Below are 18,694 nucleotides of genomic sequence, written 5' to 3' on the forward strand. Positions count from 1 at the left end.
AAAACCGATGATCTAGATAGAGGAGAGGAAGGGGTTGTTGGATAGAGGGCATAGAGCCTCCAGAAGCTAAGAAATTTAAACGTTTTTCTGGTTGTAAAGAGGAGACACTGACATTCTTTGTCACTCTTTGACGTTCTTTGCTAACCTGGTAGCAGAATATAAGATGGAGTGAAGGTGGATGTGGGTGGAAAGGAAAAGGACATCAACTTGATTTGACTACTGACTGGCTGTGGGGTACAAAATGGAAACGGACCATTTTTATGGGGTCAATAATGATTTTAATTTTTAATCCTTTAACTTGTATCGCCAGGAGCTCCTAATAGAGCAGTCAAGCAGACAGAATGCATTACTAAAGAGGTAAAGATGGCAAAACTGGAGTTAATAGCCTTAATGTCATTGGTATAGAGGTGGATGGTTGAGGCTTCAGGAGTGGATCAGTTTTGCCACTATTCTGAATTAAATTGTAGCAGGTTTACAGACTGTTACAGTAAGGCAATGTTCTCTTCACCTGTTTACCTAATTTAGAACATGTAACACTTGCTGCTAATATAATGGTATTAATACAGTATGACAAATCTATACCGTTTTATCTCTTAAATTATTGTGGAAACAGGTATGGGAAAGCAGAACCACCAAAAGGAGTGATGACCAGCAATCTCGTGATAGATCTGGATGTTAGTTCTCATGCCGCAGGATATCCAGTTGGGAACTCCATACCAGCTCTTGGGATCAGACTTTTATCCACTTAAAACGCTTCGTTACCCGAACTACTGAAGCCAGCCCTAGCTAACTACGAATGGCTACCCAAAGGAAACACTTGGTGAAAGATTTCAATCCTTACATCACCTGCTACATCTGTAAAGGGTATCTGATCAAGCCAACTACAGTGACGGAATGCCTCCATACCTGTAAGTAATTTTGTCATGTACTCATCAGAAGTTATGGGTTACACTTGCTCTTTTAAAATTACCACCTTTTGTTTTTATCCAGTTTTTAACTTTTAAAACAATGAGTATTCTAATAATTATCTTAACTTTAAATATATTTTCAGGATTGAATTTGTCATTGGGATACTAGTGGCATGAAATTATTCTTGTATTATTTAAATTAGTTGGTTTTTAGCTGACATTTAAATGTTCTAAAAATAATAAGCATATTATTGGTTATAGTTTTAAGTAAGCTGTTTTAGGTTTTTAATTAAAAATTATACTGAAAGCCCTAGCCGTTTTGGTTGAGTGGATAGAACCAGGGCCTGTGGACCAGTGTTCCCGGTTTGATTCCCATCAAGGGCACATGCCCGGGTTTCGGCTCGATCCCCAGTAGGGGGCGTGCAGGAGGCAGCCAATCAATGATTCTCTCCCATTGATGTTTCTATCTTTCCCTCTCCCTTCCTCTCTGAAATCAATAAAAATATTTTTTAAAAATTATACTGAAGGAATTAATCTGCTCAGAGGCTTTGCTAGAATATGCATACTTTAAACCATTGTTATTTTTTAAACTACTTTATTGAGGTGTGGTTGACATATAAACAGTTGTACCTGTTTAATGTATACAACTTGATGAGTTTAGAGACAAGTATACACCTGTGAACCTGTCACCACATCTATGCCATAAACCCATTTATCACCTCCTAAAGTTAAATATACCCTCTTAACAAATGTAAGGTATACAACACAGTATTGTTACCCATAGGCTCCATGCTGTACAGTAGATCTCAGGACTTCCTCATCTAGGATAACCAAAACTTTGTGCCCTTGGACTAATAACTTGTAGCTCAGCATCACTTGGGAACTTGTTAGAAATGCAAATTCTCAGGCCCCGCCCAGAATTACTGAATCAGAAACTCTGGGAGTGGACCCATCAATCTGCATTTAACCAGCTCTCCATGGGATTCTGAGGCACTCAGGTTTCAGAATTACTGTTCTAAGATGATCATATCTGTGGAACTCCCAAGTTTCTTTCTCATCTGCCCTATCAATAGAGAAAGAAAAATTTTTATAGCCACTTATGCCAGGATTTTACTTTTGTGGTTCTGCCAATATGAATTTATTTTTCTATTTCAATTAAAGTAATTCCAATAATTCTAGTTTAATGCTTATTTGCACAAAACTAGATATTTTATATATCTACTAGATTTCATTTTAGCTTTAGAGTAACCTTGGAGTGGGAGGAAAGAGAGGGTAAAAGGTTATCTTTATTTTGTGGGTGAGGAAACTTTGAGTTAAGTAATTTGCCTAGTCTCACAGCTAATGAGTAGTGGACCTGTATTCAACTCCAAAGCCCATGCTCTTTCTAAGATAAAATGGTCTCTCTCTTTTTTTTAATCCTTCCTTTCAATTATATTACCTCTGCTGAACTGAAATATTATACCGTAGTTTTAAACAAGGGTGCAAAATATAAACACCTGGAAATGGTTAAAATGGCAAATTTTATGTTATATGTATTTTATCACAATTTGTAAAAAATGGAATCACCTAGGAAGCAGTTTAAACATTCTCATATTCAGAATTCCACCTGGAGAGGTTTGGTGGATGTTGTGAGGTCTGGGCAGGTATATTTTGAAGAATCTTTCCAGGTGATGCTGGTGTGTATTTCCTTGGGTGTTATTGGCCCATGCTGTTCAATTGGCAATTAACTATGAACTGTCTTGAAGTACTAATTTACTATTGCCCTATATAATTATTTAACTTGAACAATTACCAGTTAAATGTCATCAAGAGATATTTATTGAATACCTACTGTGTGCCATGCACCATTCTAAGCACAGAGGATACAGCAGTGAACAAGGTGGTAAAATATCTCTGCTCTCAAGGAGTTTTAGGGGAAACTAATAATAAATATGTATCACATTAGTGATAAATGCTATGAAGAGGAACAAAGGCAGTTTGCAGATAGGAGAGATGGGGTTATTTTATATAGAGTGTCAGAGTGGCCTCTTCAATATGATGACATTTGAACAGAAACTTGAAGGGATTGAACTCTGAATACATGGGAAGAGCATTCTAGGCAGAGGGAAAATCAAATACAAGGCCTTGAGGTAGGAATGTCCTTGGCAGGTTCAAGGAAGAGCAAATCAGTTAGAAGACCATTGCTACAGGTCAGTGGAAGATGACAGGGCCTTTACCTAGGGCCGTGGTCGGCAAACCGCGGCTCTCGAGCCACCTGCAGCTCTTTGGCCCCTTGAGTGTGGCTCTTCCACAAAATACCACGCCCTGGGCGAGTCTATTTTGAAGAAGTGGCGTTAGAAGAAGTTTAAGTTTAAAAAGTTTGGCTCTCAAAAGAAATTTCAATGGTTGTACTGTTGATATTTGGCTCTGTTGACTAATGAGTTTGCCGACCACTGACCTAGAGTAATGAGGTGTGAGATGGAGGTAGGGAAGAGTGATTGGATTGTGGATGTGTTTTGGAGGAAGAGCCAACAGGATGTCACTGCTCTAGAGTGGAGACTTTACCTTATACTTCTTTGTTTACCACTATACCAAGCATGGTACCTGGACATGGTCCACAGTCTGTTTTGCTTTTCTGCTTCTAACATGTGTGCATTGCTTTTATATTTGGATGTCTCCAGCAATAACTGCCAAATCATTTGGAAGAAAATAAGAAAGCACAAATTTTTCATTTTCTACCTATATAATATAGATTTTATATCTGTTCTTCTCAAAAAATATTTGGGGCATAATGAAATCCCAATTTAAATGTAACTTTTTTGGAGGAAAGACAAAAGATTCTAGAAGTATAAATAATCCATTTATAAGCAAGGGTTATGTTTATGCTTGCAACAACAATTTAAGGTATAAAAGGGTAAGTGACAGTTTAACTGCATTTTTAGTCATTCTGGCCTGAAAAATCACTTGGAAGTTAACAAGCCCCTTTACTGAGAGAGAATAAAAATGACAGCAGTGTGATTAAAAGACAGTGGAAAAAAACAAATGTGACCTTTTATCAACAGAGAACAAAGAACAGAGTAAATGATGGAGTCAGGTACTCAACCCAGTGTCTGAGGATTCCATAGTGCTAACCTTTATATACATCCAGTCCTTGGAATTCTATGTATTTTTTTTTCTTTGTAGTGACAATAGGGCTTATATAAGGCAAAAATTATCTCACTAGTAAAATACCCTCTTATTAGTATTGATAAAATAAATAGCACCACAAAGTAGTGTTTTTTCAGTCATTGGTTGGGCTTTGATATTACCTGGTTTTCTTATGTATAATGTGGGACAGATAGAGTGGCATTGTGATTTGGGAGCAGTATAAAATAGAAAAGTAAGATGACCAAATGGGACAGGAAGAAAGTGAAAAGTGTTAAATGACATTGTGATACTCCATAATATTTTCAGTCTTGACTTAGTCATATAAAAAGAATATCTTAATAAGGCAACTTTGTACAAAGACTATACTTGTATGATACTATAAGTAAAGAATAATTCTTATTATGAAGCTAATTATAAATAAAAGATTTTGGTCTTACTGTTCAAGTTTGAAATATGTAAATAGAGCTTTATTAGTGGTGAGCAAAACCAGACGTGGAATCTGCCCTTCTGGACTTTCTGGTCAAGTGAAGAAAGATAGAGTAATCAAGTTAAGAAATGTATAAAAGCCCTAGCTGGTTTGGCTCAGTGGATAGAGCGCCAGCCTGCAGACTGAAGGGTCCCAGGTTCGATCCCTGTCAAGGGCACATGCCTGGTTGCTGGCTCGATCCCCAGTAGGGGGCATGCAGGAGGCAGTCAGTCAATGATTCTCTCACATCATTGATGTTTCTATCTCTCTCTCTCCCTCTCCCGTCCTCTCTGAAATCAATAAAAATATATTTAAAAAAAAAAGAAATGTATAAAATAAAATTGGGTGTTAAGTGTGATGAAAATACTACTAATGAAACAGAATGATAAAATAACAGGTATGTGTCAGGTTATTGCAGTAGAATGGAATGCAAAAGAAGGAACTAAAGTGTTTTCTGAAATTCCTAAAGCCATAGGTCCTAGGTCTTCTCAGGCAGGGACATTAAATTTTGGGTGGTTAGAGTTGCATTGGGGTGGGAAGTAGGGATCATGAGTGGCTCTCCCTGCTTTGATATGGATAAATTAAGTTGCTTTATTCTTCTTTCAAAATACTCTACAAAGGCAGGTCAGCTCTTTTTCTCTCTTCAAATCAGAGAGGTTGTTGCTCTCCTATTCTCCCATTGAAAAATTCTGGAGCTAACACTGACTGGCTTGCGTGTTAGATGTAGAAAGAAGGGCCAGAAGGACCAGCAGGATGGCTGACTGCAGCAGCCCTTGATGTTGTTTGCACTTCAGCTCCGTAGAAGGAGGAGAAAGGGACAAGCCAATCAGAAGGAATGGGGAGCCAGAGATGGCAGGGCAAGATGTGCCCAGGATCCTGGCAAGAAGTTGGAGGGGAGGGACTTATAAAAGCTTACTAACGTCACTTCCCTTCAGCAGGCCAATGACATTCTATAAAAAGATGAAAGTTTAAAAATTTAAAACATAAATATGAGTTTTTAGTTTTAAATGAGAAAATACTAGAGGAACTAAATCTGCATTTACTATAGTTATAAGTCTATAAGATAATTTTAGTAATCCAACAAACCTAAGGAAATAAATATGTTCTCACAGATAATTATTGAATTTTTAAAAATAAATAATTAGCACTTTGCTAGCCTCTGGGTTAGATTGGTTAAAAAAAAGATAATTGGGAACTTAAGCCAAAACCGGTTTGGCTCAGTGGATAGAGCGTCGGCCTGCAGACTCAAGGGTCCCAGGTTCGATTCCGGTCAAGGGCATGTACCTTGGTTGCGGGCACATCCCCAGTAGGGGGTGTGCAAGAGGCAGCTGATCGATGTTTCTCTCTCATCGATGTTTCTAACTCTCTATCCCTCTCTCTTCCTCTCTGTAAAAAATCAATAAAATATATTAAAAAAAATAAGATAATTGGGAACTTAAAACTCTATCAAGCAAAACTTCTCATAAGACAAAAAGAAATTTCTACACATGTATTTGGATCTTTTTCTTCTCTGTGTGAGCTCATCTACTCTGAGATGTCAGTTACCTTGTTGATATCTCCCAAATCTTTATTTCTGGCATAGTCCTTTCCTCTGAGTTTCAGAATCCAACCGGATGTCCACTTAGATGACCTAAAGTCGGTGGAACTCAACATATCTAACAATGAATGAATGAGATTCTAACACTCAGTTGTCCAAACAAGAGGTGTATTCCACACTTGACTCCCTTTACCCTCACTATCAAAATGGGCAAAGTCCTGACTGGTCTCTCTCCTTAGTATCTCTTAAATATGCCCCTTCACTTCCTTCCCCCATGACTGTTTATCCAGGTCCTCATTACTTCTCACCAGTCACTGCAGCCCACTCCTAACCACTGTCATAGTGGTGATCATTTAAACATCTTGCTGTCTTCATCACTCACTCTTGAGCTGACCCAAAATTTCCTATAGATACCCTAATGCCCTCAGGATAAATTAAAGCTACTTAGGTATGACCGGTTTCTGTCCCACCATCCAACATACACCATGTGCAAATATTTTGTTTAGCAGCTTGCTCTGCTTAGAATGCACTTCTCTTGTATACCTGGCTAGCAGTTACTCATTCTTCAAAAATCATTTCCTCCAAGATATGCCATCCACCTGCTACCACAGACAGATTTGGGTTAAGTGTATTCTTAGTACCTGATACTTGAGTGCTCAATAAAGGCTTACACGAATAAGTAAATAGCCAGTTGGTTAGTTATTTTATTGTGTGTTTTTCCTTTCAGAGATTCAAATGCAATGATAGGTAGCTTGAAAGTCATGTAGATAGTGTTGGTTAGCACTTACAAATTTTTAAAAACTACCTTTTAAAATATAGGTGGGAGTCTTTTGTGCTTTAGGCAGAGAGAGGGAGAGATGCTGGGTTGAGGACTGGAGATTGATGGCTCTAAGTTAAGGTATGCTCTATCTTTTGCACTAGGGTTCTGAGGAGCTTTTTAAGGTTACATAGAGGCTGTAGAGGTTGTTGATTTAAAATGGAAGACTTTTCACTTAAACAAGAAGAACAAAGGACCTTTTTCCAATAGTTAAAATGTGTAGAGAATACAGTGCATTGGTTCTTAACTCTTCTGTGGTTAGCATGCTATAAGAATCTGATTATTCTTTTCTCAGGAAAAAGGGGAAGGTTTAGACACAGAATTCTGTGGTATAATATAGGAAAGTTTATTCTTTTTGCGCTTTTTGCCCTTTCAGAGATTATTGCATTAATCCCCTAAGAATGAATTATTTGGAAAAACACAACGTTGTACTTAGTGTTGACTTAAGCAAAGAACAAGGGTTAATTGATAATTAAATATAGTTGATGTGACAATTAAGTGACATGATTTTATGTGGTAATATGGAAAATGGAGGAAAAATTTAATCACAAAATGGTAAAATTTAAGTACTACCAACCATTTATTGTTTTTGAACAACTATTATAAATACACAAGTATTTTAAGTTATAGAGAACTTTTGATGCATTGATACTCAGTGTTTAAAAATCTTGTGGTACATATACTTGCTATGCAAGGTGCTGACTAGAAGCATCCACGCACAGCATCACCTGGGAGCTTGTTAGGAGCGCATATCTGTGGGCCTCACTGTGGGCCTGCTGAGTCAGGATCTCTGGGGATAAGGCTGGAAGTCTGTGGAATGACAAGTCTCCAGGTGACTCTGTGGTGCACTAAAGTTTGAGAAACACTGCTCTGGACCAGACATTTATAATACTAGCATCTCTTGAACTAGGCAGCTTGTACTTTTAATCATAGAGTAATTAAAATAAATGCTAATGAAAGATTAAACTAATAGCTGTTATTTATTGAATGTCATATTTGAGGTCATGAGCTTTACTTTCATTGTCTTATGTAATCTTCCCAAGGATCCTTCTAGTTAGGTGGTAGTATTTAATCATTAACAGATTTGTATCTACATTTTATCAGTTTTTATTCTAGCCAGTGGAAACAAAACAGTAAAGAACACAGGTATAGTATGTGCCCTCCTAGAATTTATGTTTTAATAGGAGAGACAGACAATACATGAATAAACAATTTCAGATGCTGTGTGTATCAAATGCTATGAGGAAAAATAAAACAGAGCAAGTTTTTTCTTGGGAGTTACCATTTGAGCAGACCGGAGTAATAGGAAGGAGCAAGCTATGAGAAGGTTTGCGGGCAGATTATTTCAGATTCATTTTCCAGTGTTTTTCACAAAGACTCAGAAAGGTAAAGTGACACAGCTAATAAGTGCTGGACCTGGGTTCTGCCTCCTGGAGAGCTGACTCGGGCACATCTTCATATTAAATTGTCATATTCCTAATTTTTTTTTCTTTCTGCTTGGCTATATTTTCTAAAAATTCTTTAACGACCTGTGAATCTAAAATCCTATATAATAAAACTCTAATATGCAAATTGACCAAACAACAGAACGATTGGTCGCTATGACACACACTGACCACCAGGGGGCAGACGCTCAATGCAGGAGCTCAATACAGGTGGTCAGTGCGCTCCCACAGGGGGAGCGCCGCTCAGCCAGAAGCTGGGCTGGCTGCTCCTTAGCACTGCCTCAGAGGCAGGAGAGGCTCCTGCCACTGCTGCTGCACTTGCCAGCAGAGAGCGCCACTCAGCCAGAAGCCGGACTCATGGCTGGTGAGTACAGCAGAGGTGGTGGGAGCCTCTCCTGCCTCCACTGCAGGCAGGCGGTAAGGAGTGAGGAGTCCCGGACTGCAAGAGCCCTGGACTGCGAGAGGGATGTCTGACTGCCAGCTTAGGGGAATTGGACCTAAGCCAGTAGGCGGACATCCCCCGAGGGGTCCCAGACAGAGGGCGCAGGCCGGGCTGAGGGACCCCCCGAGTGCACGAATTTTGTGCATCAGGACTCTAGTGTATATATATAATGAGCCTCTTTAACTCTGTTTTCCTGACTGTATACCTGTCTCTATATAGCCAGTCAGGATCTGAATCTATTATAGATTCTGAATAAATAGCCATTATAATGAAGAAAAGATATAAATCAAACTTTTTCATAATGTACTCTTTACAACACTTGATTTTTAGAGCGAAGACCTGTGTTTAGAATAAAAATCAAAGGTCTGTCAAAGCTTTTTATTCCATCGAAAAACTGTTAGAGCTAATAAATGAATTCAGTAAACTTGCAGGATACAAAATCAGTTCACAATAATCTGATATGTTTCTGTAGACTAACAACAAATTATCAGGAAGGGAAATGAAGAAAATCTCATTTGCAATTGTAGCAAAAAGAATAAATTACCTAGGAATAACTGTATCCAAGGAGTTGAAAGTATATTGAAAACTAGAAGACATTAATGAAAGAATTGGAGAAGACACAAATTCATGGAAAGATATTCCATGCTCATAGATTAGAAGAATTAATACCATTAAAAGAATTAATATTAAATTTTAATACCCAAAGCAATATACAGATTCAGTGCAATCCCTATTAAAATCACAATGACATTTTGTACAGAAATAGAACAAACAATACTAAAATTTCTGTGGAACCATAAAAGACCCCAAATAGCCAAAGCAGTCTTGAGAATAAAGAACAAAGCTGGAGGCATCATGTTCCCTGATTTCAAACTATATTACAAAACTATAGTAATTAAAACTGTGTGATATTGGCATAAAAACACATATATCAATGGAACAGAATAGAGAACCCAGAAATAAACATGCATCTATGGTCAATTAATTTACAACAAAGGAGCCAAGAATATAAAATGGGCTAAGGACAAGTTCTTCAATAAATAGTGTTGTGAAAATTGGACAGCCACAACAAAAGAATGAAACTGGACTCTCTTTTATACCATACATACTTTAATCAAAATGGATTAAAGTCTTGAAAGTAAAACATGTCTGAAACCATAAAACTCCTAAAAGAAAACATAGGTGGTAAGTTCATTGACATAGGCCTTGGTGAGTGATGATTTTCTGAATCTAACACTAAAAGCAAAAATAAACAAGTAGGAAGGACTATATGAAACTAAAAATCTTCTGCACAGCACAGGAAACTTTCAACAAAAGGAAAAGGCAACCTACAGAATGGGATAAAATAATTGCAAATCATATATCTGATAAGAGGCTAATGTCCAAAATATAGAACTCATACAACTCAATAGCAAAAAAAAAAAAAATTTGATTAAAAAATGGGCAGAGATTTTGAATAGATATTCTTCCAAAGAAGCCATAACAGATGGCCATCAATAAGTACATGAAAAGGTGCTCAACATCACCAATCACCAGGGAAATGCAAAATAAAACTGTAATGTAGTATCACCTCAGAACTACTAGAATGGCTATTATCAAACACACGAAGTATCATGTTGTTGAGAATGTGGAAAAAAGGGAACCCTTGTGCACTGTTAATGGGAATATAAATTGGTACATACATCTATTATAGAAAACAGTATAAAGTTTCCTCAAAATATTAAAAATTGAACCACCATATGATCCAGCAATTTTACTTGTGTCTTTATCAGAAGAAAAGAAAAACACTAACTCGCAAAGATATATGAACCCCCATGTTTATTGCAGCGTTATTTACAACTTGAGGCCCAGTGCACGAATTCATGCACAGGTGAGGTCCGGCCGGCCCAGCCCCAATCAGGGCGGATCGGGGCCGGGCTTGTGGGGAGGAGGAGATGGTAGTAGATTGGACGGCCGGCCCGCCCCTGATCAGGGCCAATCAGGGCCGGGCCAGCTGGGGGGAGGGACTGGGAAGTTGGCCAGCCAGCCCTACCCCCAATTGGTGTGGGGGGGCAATCGGAGATGGAGCTGGCTGGGGGGAGGGGCTGCGGGCCGATCTTGGGTGGGGCCAGGTGGGGGGAGGGGCTGCAGGAGGTTGGTCGGCTGGCCCCGCCCCCTATTGAGGTAGGGGGGCGTTCAGGGGTGGGGCAGGCTGAGGGGAGTGGCTGCGGGCCAATCAGTGGTAGTGGGGGCCCATCAGGGGTGGGGCCTGCTGGGGGGAGGGGCTGCAGGAGGTTGGCCAGCTGGCCCTGCCCCCTGTTCAGGTAGGGGGAGACAGTCAAGGGCGGAGCAGGCCAATCGAGGTGGTGGGGGCCCATCAGGGACAGGGCCTGGTGGGGGGAGGGGCTGCAGGAGGTTAGCTGGCTGGCCCCGCCCCCTGTTCAGGTAGGGGGGGACAGTCAAGGGCGGAGCAGGCCAATCGAGGTGGTGGGGGCCCATCAGGGACAGGGCCTGGTGGGGGGAGGGGCTGCAGGAGGTTAGCTATTGGGGTGGGGGGGGCTATCAGGTGGGGCCAGTGGGGGGGAGAGGCCATGGGAGGTTGGCTGGCCAGCCCCACCCCCAGATCGGGCCAGTTCGCTGGCCACAGTGGGCGTCATAGCCACCGGTTGTTCTGGTCATTATAGCAATCCAGTCGCTGGCTTTTTATATATATAGACTAGTGGCCCGGTGCACGAAATTCGTGCACATTAAAAGGGAATTAGAGGAAATATTTCAATATTGCTATTTGCCCTTTCTCTATAATAGAAGTGTCAAAGATTAAAGAAAATTAGTAAAATGTATATGAAAATCTCCCTCCTGTCAGAGTCAGGGGAGTGCTGCAGGACCCAGAGTCAAGTCCCTGCCCACCTGTGTGTGCCTCAAAGTCGCGCGAGACCCAGACCCAGTCGGCTCCAACCCATCAAGCCCTGCCGGGCCGGGGGCACAGCCTCAGGTCTCCTGTCAAGCCCCACCGGGCAGGGGGCACAGCCTCAGGCCCCCAGTCAAGCCCCACCGGGCAGGGGGCACAGCCTCAGGCCCCCAGTCAAGCCCCACCGGACAGGGGGCTCAGCCTCAGGTCCCCTAGCATGGCCTCAGGTGCCCCGGCCCGGCCTCAGGTCCTCTAGCCCCAGCGTGACAACCATTTGCATATTAGCTCTTTATTATATAGGATAGGCAAGATACAGAAACAACCTAAGTATCCATCAGTGGATGAATAGGGAAAGAAAATATGGTAGACACACACACACACACACACACACACACACGATGGAATATTATTCACTCATAAGGAAGAATGAAATCTTGCCATTTGTAGTAACATTATGCTAAGTAAAATAAGTTAGAGAAAGAAAAATACCGTATAATCTCTCTGATAGATGGAATCTAAATAAGTTGGTTTGTTTTGTTTTGTTTTACCCTAAACTGATAGATACAGAGAATAAATTGGTGGTTACCAGAGGTAGGGGAGAAATAGATGAACTGTTTTTGGTTTTATTTTGTGTGTTTCTTTGTTAGTTTAAATAAATTGTTTTGGTTTTTTTTTAAGAGAATAGGAAAAAAATCAAAGGCCTAAGAAGTTATATTAAAGTCTCAGTGGGTACAGATATAATTTTTTAGGGTTATACTAGAAATGAGATCACTGGTGTACTGATAATACATATTTCAAACAGTATTTTGGCAGAAACTAGTCACTCATTCATGAAAGTGATTATAGTGCTCATTTTGATGATTCTTTTTAAATAAGGAAGAATAATTATAGGTCTTAATCTAGGTGTCATCAATTATTAATGTTAAAGAAGAATTATATGAGATGTATGGTTCTTTTAGCTTTTGAAACTATGCATTAGATTAGCAATTTTCAGCGTGTGCCACAAGAATTTTTAAAACATGCAATACTTACTATTAGTGGCACTGACCCCTTTTCCCTTACTTTGTCAAATTAAAAAAATCACAACAGCCAATACAACAGTAGCCATCCAGTGTGAATGAATCAAAATTATACCTTTTTTGGTCAGATTAGCAAAAAATATGTTTTTTGGAGTGGCATGGAATTTTAGTAATTAGTTTGTGTGTGCCATGAGATAAAAGGTTGAAAACTTGCTGCACTGAATAAGAATGTTTAAACAGTTGAGCAAAACATCATAGTGGACACTAAAAGATAGATAAAAAATAAAACTGTCTTTTATATTGGCTTCTGAGAAGAAATTATATTTATGTCATAATGAGTTGGAACTGATACCAATGATTATTTGAAAGAAAATATGTAACCTACAATATGTATTCAGAATTAGAACTCATGGTCAGTGCACAGGTATGTTTAAGAGTCTAGCAGAAGCCCTGTTTGCCTGCTATCCCCAGCCTGGATCGCTACTGCCGTACCACCTGCTCACCCAAACTACTCACTCCCAGAGAGCCCATAGCTCCATTGCACCATGCGTGGCATTTGGGCCCTCTTTGGCAGCAATGAATGCCTTTCTGTTCAGTGTCTGAAGGCTATGAAGGTTGCACACAGGGGTCCAGATGCATTTTGCTTTGAGAATGTCAATGGATATACCAACTGCTGCTTTGGACTTTTCCCGGTTGGTGGTGGTTGACCAGCTGTTTGGAATGCAGCCAATTTGAGTGAAGACTATCCTTATTTGTGGGTATGTTACAACAGAGAAATCTACAGCCACCAGAAGCTACAATGCCATTTTGAACTTGAATATCACACTAACGTGGATAGTGAAATAATCCATCTTTATGTCAAAGGAAGAATTGAATAGACGTGATTTGTATGTTGGATGGTGTATTTGCATTTATTTTACTGGATACAGCCAATAAGAAAGTGTTCCTGGGAAGAGATACCTATGGAGTAAGACCTTTGTTTAAAGCTGTAATTGAAGATGGATTTTTGGCTATGTGTTCAGAAGCTAAAGGTCTTGTTAACTTGAAGCACTCCACAATTTTTTTTTTTTAAGTGGAGCCTTTTCTTCTGGGACACTGAAGTTTTGGATTTAAAGCCAAATGGCAAAGTTGCGTCGGTGGAAGTGGTTAAATATAATCACTGCAGAGGGAACCTCTGCACGCCCTCTGTGACAGTGTGGAGAAACTTCCCAGGTTCTGGGATAGAAACCATGAAGAGCAGCCTCCAGGTCCTTTTTGACACTGCCACTAAAAGGTTTGATGACAGACAGAAGGATTGGGTATCTTTTATCAGGGGGCTTGGATTCCAGTTTGGTTGTTGCCACCCTGTTGAAGCAGCTGAAAGAGGCCCAAGTCCAGTATCCTCTTCAGACATTTGTGATTGGCATGGAAGACAGTTCTGATTTTCTAGCTGCAAGAAGGGTGGCAAGTCATATTTTCCTTAGAAGCTTATGACATTACAATAGTTCGCTTTTCAGTGGGTATGTACCCACTTTCCAAGTAGATTAGAAGAACACAGCATGGAAAAGGTCCAGATGAACTGATGCAGGGTTACATATATTTTCACAAGGCACCTTCTCCTGAAAAAAGCCAAGGAGGAGAGGAAGAGGCTTCTAAAGGAACTCTATTTGATGCCCTCTGTTGAGATCCAACGTGCTGCCCATGGCCTGCAACACCTGAAACTAAAGAAGGCTGTTGCTACTGTCAAGTCCTTGCACACCACTACCCAGGCCGGACTGACTGGCTGACCCATTACTGGATTCCCAGGTGGATTAATGCCACTGACCCTTCTGCACCCACTCTGACCCATCACAAGTCAGCCACCAAAACTTGAGCTCTTTCTAAGCTATAGAGTGAAAGTAAATGTGAAGGTAGAGGCCTTGGGGCTTGGAAGAGTGGCAATGACCATCATCCATCATGGGGTAAAAAAATGTCAAATCTGAAAAACAATCTAACAGAAGGATTGAATATAAACATTAAGAATAAGTACAGTCTAAACTGTAAAAAAGACAAAAGATAATTTCCATTTCAGTACTTTGAAGACTTTTTATAGGTACCGAGGCTTCATAACACACTGGTTTTTCCCAGACTACTAGTACTATATTATATCAAAAATTTAAATACCAGTGAACAAAAGCTATGTTCCCTCAGAGGCTTCATTACTGACATTTCTTTACTCAACATTTTAGAAAACTGAAACAGATTTTAGTTTATATTGAATTAACTCATTTTAGTTGTCAAAAAGATTACTAGTAAACTCAGAATCTCTTCCCTTTATTTGAAAGCGTAGGCAGGTTTCTGACTTGACTACAATAGTGCACTTGGCTCCCTTTACTGTTCCTAACCCTGTCCTCGTTTATTCCATAAATATTCACTGAGCACCTCCTCCTCCAAGTACAATTCTGGGCACCTGGGATACATTAGGTGACACAGTAGAAAATAAGTAAATCATCCTATCTAATAAAAGAGTAATATGCAAATTGACTGTCACTCCAACACACAAGATGGCTGCCCCCACGTGGGCAAAGATACCAGCCCCCATATGGACACAACATGGCCACCACAGATGGCCAGCAGGGGAGGGCAGTTGTGGGTGACCGGGCCAGCAGAGGAGGGCAGTTGGGGGTGACCAGGCCTGCAGGGGAGGGCAGTTGGGGGGGACCAGGCCTGCAGGGAAGGGCAGTTGGGAGGGACAAGGCCTGCAGGGGAAGACAGTTGGGGGGAACCAGGCCAGCAGGGGAGGGCAGTTAGGGGCAATCGGGCCATCAGGGGAGCAGTTAGGCATCGATCAGGCTGGCAGGGGAGTGGTTAGGGGGTGATCAGGCTGGCAGGCAGAAGTGGTTAGGGGCAATCAGGCAGGCAGGCAGGTGAGCGGTTGGGAGCCAGCAGTCCTGGATTGTGAGAGAGATGTTTGACTGCCCTCGAGGGGTCCCAGATTGTAGAGGATGCAGGCTGGGCTGAGGGACACACACCCCTGTACGTGAATTTCGTGCACCAGGCCTCTAGTAGTGTATATTTGAAGGTGATAAATGGTATTGAAAAAGGGAGAGTCAAGCTGGTAAGGGGAATTGGGCAGTCAGTGAGAAGGTATTACAATTTAAAATAAGCCTGTGTTCTAGGTTGGCCTCGTTAAAAAAGTGACATTTGTAAAAAAGAAAAGAAAGTGATATTTGAATAGACTTCAGGAGATAAAGGAGTTAGCCAATTACATGAATGAGGGAAGAATATTTCAGGTAGAGGGAATAGAAAGAGCCAAGAGTCTAAGGCAGGCATGTGCCTGACATGTTGAGAAATGGTTAGGCCAGTGTGGCTAGACCATTTCTCAACATGTCAGCAGTGAGCAGAGGAGAGCACAGCGAGGTGATAGGGTGGATGTGAGCCACAGGCACAGTGTGCAGTTCTCAGAGGGCCACTGTAAGGATTAGGCTTTTACTCTAGAGAAATGACCCATTTCAGGCAGGATTTTGAGTGAGGAATGACATTATCTGATTTATGTTTAAAAGCATCACTCAGATTACTATTGAAAACAGACCTGTTAAGAGGTGGTTGCAATAGTTCAGGCAAGAAGTAGTGATGGTTTGCACCAAGGCAGTGGTAGTGGTAAAAGTGGTCAGATTCTGGTTATATATTGAAAGTAAAGCCAAATTTGCTAATGACCTGTGTGTGGGTCATAACAGAAAAAAGAGTCAAGGAGTTAAGTCAGTCTTAAAGGATATCTTTGAGATTTTGGTCTGAGAAACTTGAGGATAAAGATGTCATCCAATCATATAGAAAAGGCTGAGGGTGGAAGATCAGGAGGCTGTTTTTGGAGACACCAAATGGAGATGTCAGTTGGGAATCGGATGTGTGAGTCTGGAGATTATCAGCATATATATAATATTTAAACAATGAAAGTACCAAGGGGGCGAGTGTAGACAAAGAAGAGAAGAGGACCAAGGATGGAGCTCCAGGGCGCTGAGGAGGAGTCGTTAGTAAGATAGGAGAAAGCAGGGTAGGATCCTGGGAGGCAAAGCACACATAATGTCAAGAAGGAGGGAGGGATCAACTGAGTCAACTGTGTTGAGTAAGATGGAACTGAGAATAGACCACTGGACTTAGCAACACAGAGGCCATGGATAATCCTGTCGAGCAGTTTCACGGAGTGGTAAAGAGTGAAAGTCTGGATAAGTGTGAGAGGATGGAAAATTCCCTAGTTTTGCTGATTATACTGTGATTATATAAGTATTTCATGTTAATGAAGGTTAAAAAAGAGGTGGGAAAAAACGAATGGGAAGAGAGGAATTGGAGAGAGTGAGTATAAGTAGCTCTGAAATGGAGTGACAGCTGACAAGGGAAGTAGGGTCAACAGTTGTTTAAGATGAGGAATATGTTTAAATCTTCAGTAGATAGCAAAAGACTAATGCTAGTGAAAGGGGAGAATACTGAAGCAGTGTTCTTAGATCATCGGGAGGGGATTGAGTGCACAGAGCAGAGACTGGTTGTAGATAGGCACATGAAACTTCTGGAAACAGGCAAGAGCACAAAGTACAGATGCTAGTCATATGGTGATGTGAATTCTCTTTGTTTCAGGTTTTTTTTCCCTTTTGTTTTCAGTAAAAGAGGAAGCGAGGTCATCAGTGGAGAGTGAGATTGGGGGAGGATGTGTTGAGGATTTGAGGAGAGAGGAGAAGGTATGAAGTATAATGGACGTGGGGAATTGAGTATGAAGCATAATGGACTTGGGGTGTTGAGTATGACCGCCTGGCAGATGAAGGACCCACTTTAGGTTCAAGGTCATGAATTTAAGGTGAGATACCATCAGCGAGGTGCATGTTTTTCTCCCACAGCTATAATGTTGTAGAAACAGAGTATGTTGGATTTGGCCAGGGTTAATAGTTTAACTGTGCAAGTATAATGAAAGAAGAGACAGGTAGAAAAATTGAAGTATAGAAGAACAAAGCTATCAGGAGTATGTGTGAGAAGTGATCATTATGATTGATAAGAATTTATATTGATCAGGAGGTTATGAGGGCATTGCTGCACTCACTGAGCTACCAAACTCTACCCTGACTCTGTAAGTCTGTCTATGGAAGTACAACCTTCTAGGACATTTTGGTCTCCTGGCCTGCTTGACATAAGATCCTTCTTTGCTGCTGCCTGATCCTCTGTGGTGGTGAAATCATATAGCATTCTTCTCAGTGGGAAGTAATATTATCCTAAATGTTCTTCATGAAATTGCAACTCACGTGGGCCTTCAAAAGAAATGTACCATGTATAACATAACAGAAGGAAGGTGTTTATTAGATCCTTATATAAGTGAAACCAAGAGATACTGTCTCATGGAAGCAAATACTGGAAAACTCTTTTTTTTAATATTGTCAGTTTCACCTATAAGAATATGTATCAAAATCAGGAAGCTGTCGCCTCTTCTCTTTGTAGATGACCACAGTTTACTTAAAAACTGTTAGTAGATAATAAAGTTTTCGAAGCAAACTGTATCAAATGAGTGTTACTCAAGAAGGGCACATAAAGATAGTAATGTGCTAAGGAAGGAAGGAACATGCTTCTGTGTTGACAGATAAAATGAACACCTTAGGATGATTTTGCCAAAGGAGTCAGCATTTGATCACTTTTAATAAATAGCACATTACCAATGAGTGATAACACCAACGACATGAGAGAAAAGACTATTGTTTTATTATCAACTAGAGGCCCAGTGCACGAAATTCGTGCACTCGGGGAGGGGTCCCTCAGCCCAGCCTGTGCCCTCTCACAGTCCGGAAGCCCTCGGGGGATGTCTGACTGCCTTGGAGGCAGGAGAGGCTTCCACCACCCCTGTTGCGCTCACCAGCTGTGAGCCCGGCTTCTGGTCTTGTGGCGGAGCGGCGCTCCCCCTGTGAGAGCGCACTGACCACCAGGGGGCATCTCCTGTGTTGAGTGTCTGCCCCCTGGTGGTCAGTGCACATCATAGCAACCAGTCGTCCTGCTGTTAGATTGATTTGCATATTACCCTTTTATTATATAGGATAAGAGCAGGATTAGTGGTCAAG

General features: G+C 40.9%; 1 protein-coding gene and 1 pseudogene across 4 annotated transcripts in view; both read left to right on the plus strand.

Moving 5' to 3' along the window:
* Nucleotides 1–18,694, plus strand: part of PCGF5 (polycomb group ring finger 5) — a 111,710-nt gene that overhangs the window by 53,377 nt on the left and 39,639 nt on the right. For all 3 annotated transcript variants that reach the window (XM_079793555.1, XM_079793556.1, XM_079793554.1), the window contains exon 2: nt 614–908. In XM_079793555.1, coding sequence (XP_079649681.1) covers nt 797–908 — 112 coding nt within the window. In that variant the 5' untranslated portion in view covers nt 614–796. The remainder of the gene's footprint in view (nt 1–613; nt 909–18,694) is intronic.
* On the plus strand, nt 12,483–15,084 carry LOC307113040 (asparagine synthetase [glutamine-hydrolyzing]-like; annotated as a pseudogene). Its single transcript has one exon. The product of its transcript is annotated as an asparagine synthetase [glutamine-hydrolyzing]-like (transcript).

This window comes from Cnephaeus nilssonii, assembly GCF_951640355.1.
Source record: "Cnephaeus nilssonii genome assembly, chromosome: 16".
NCBI lineage: Eukaryota > Metazoa > Chordata > Mammalia > Chiroptera > Vespertilionidae > Cnephaeus > Cnephaeus nilssonii.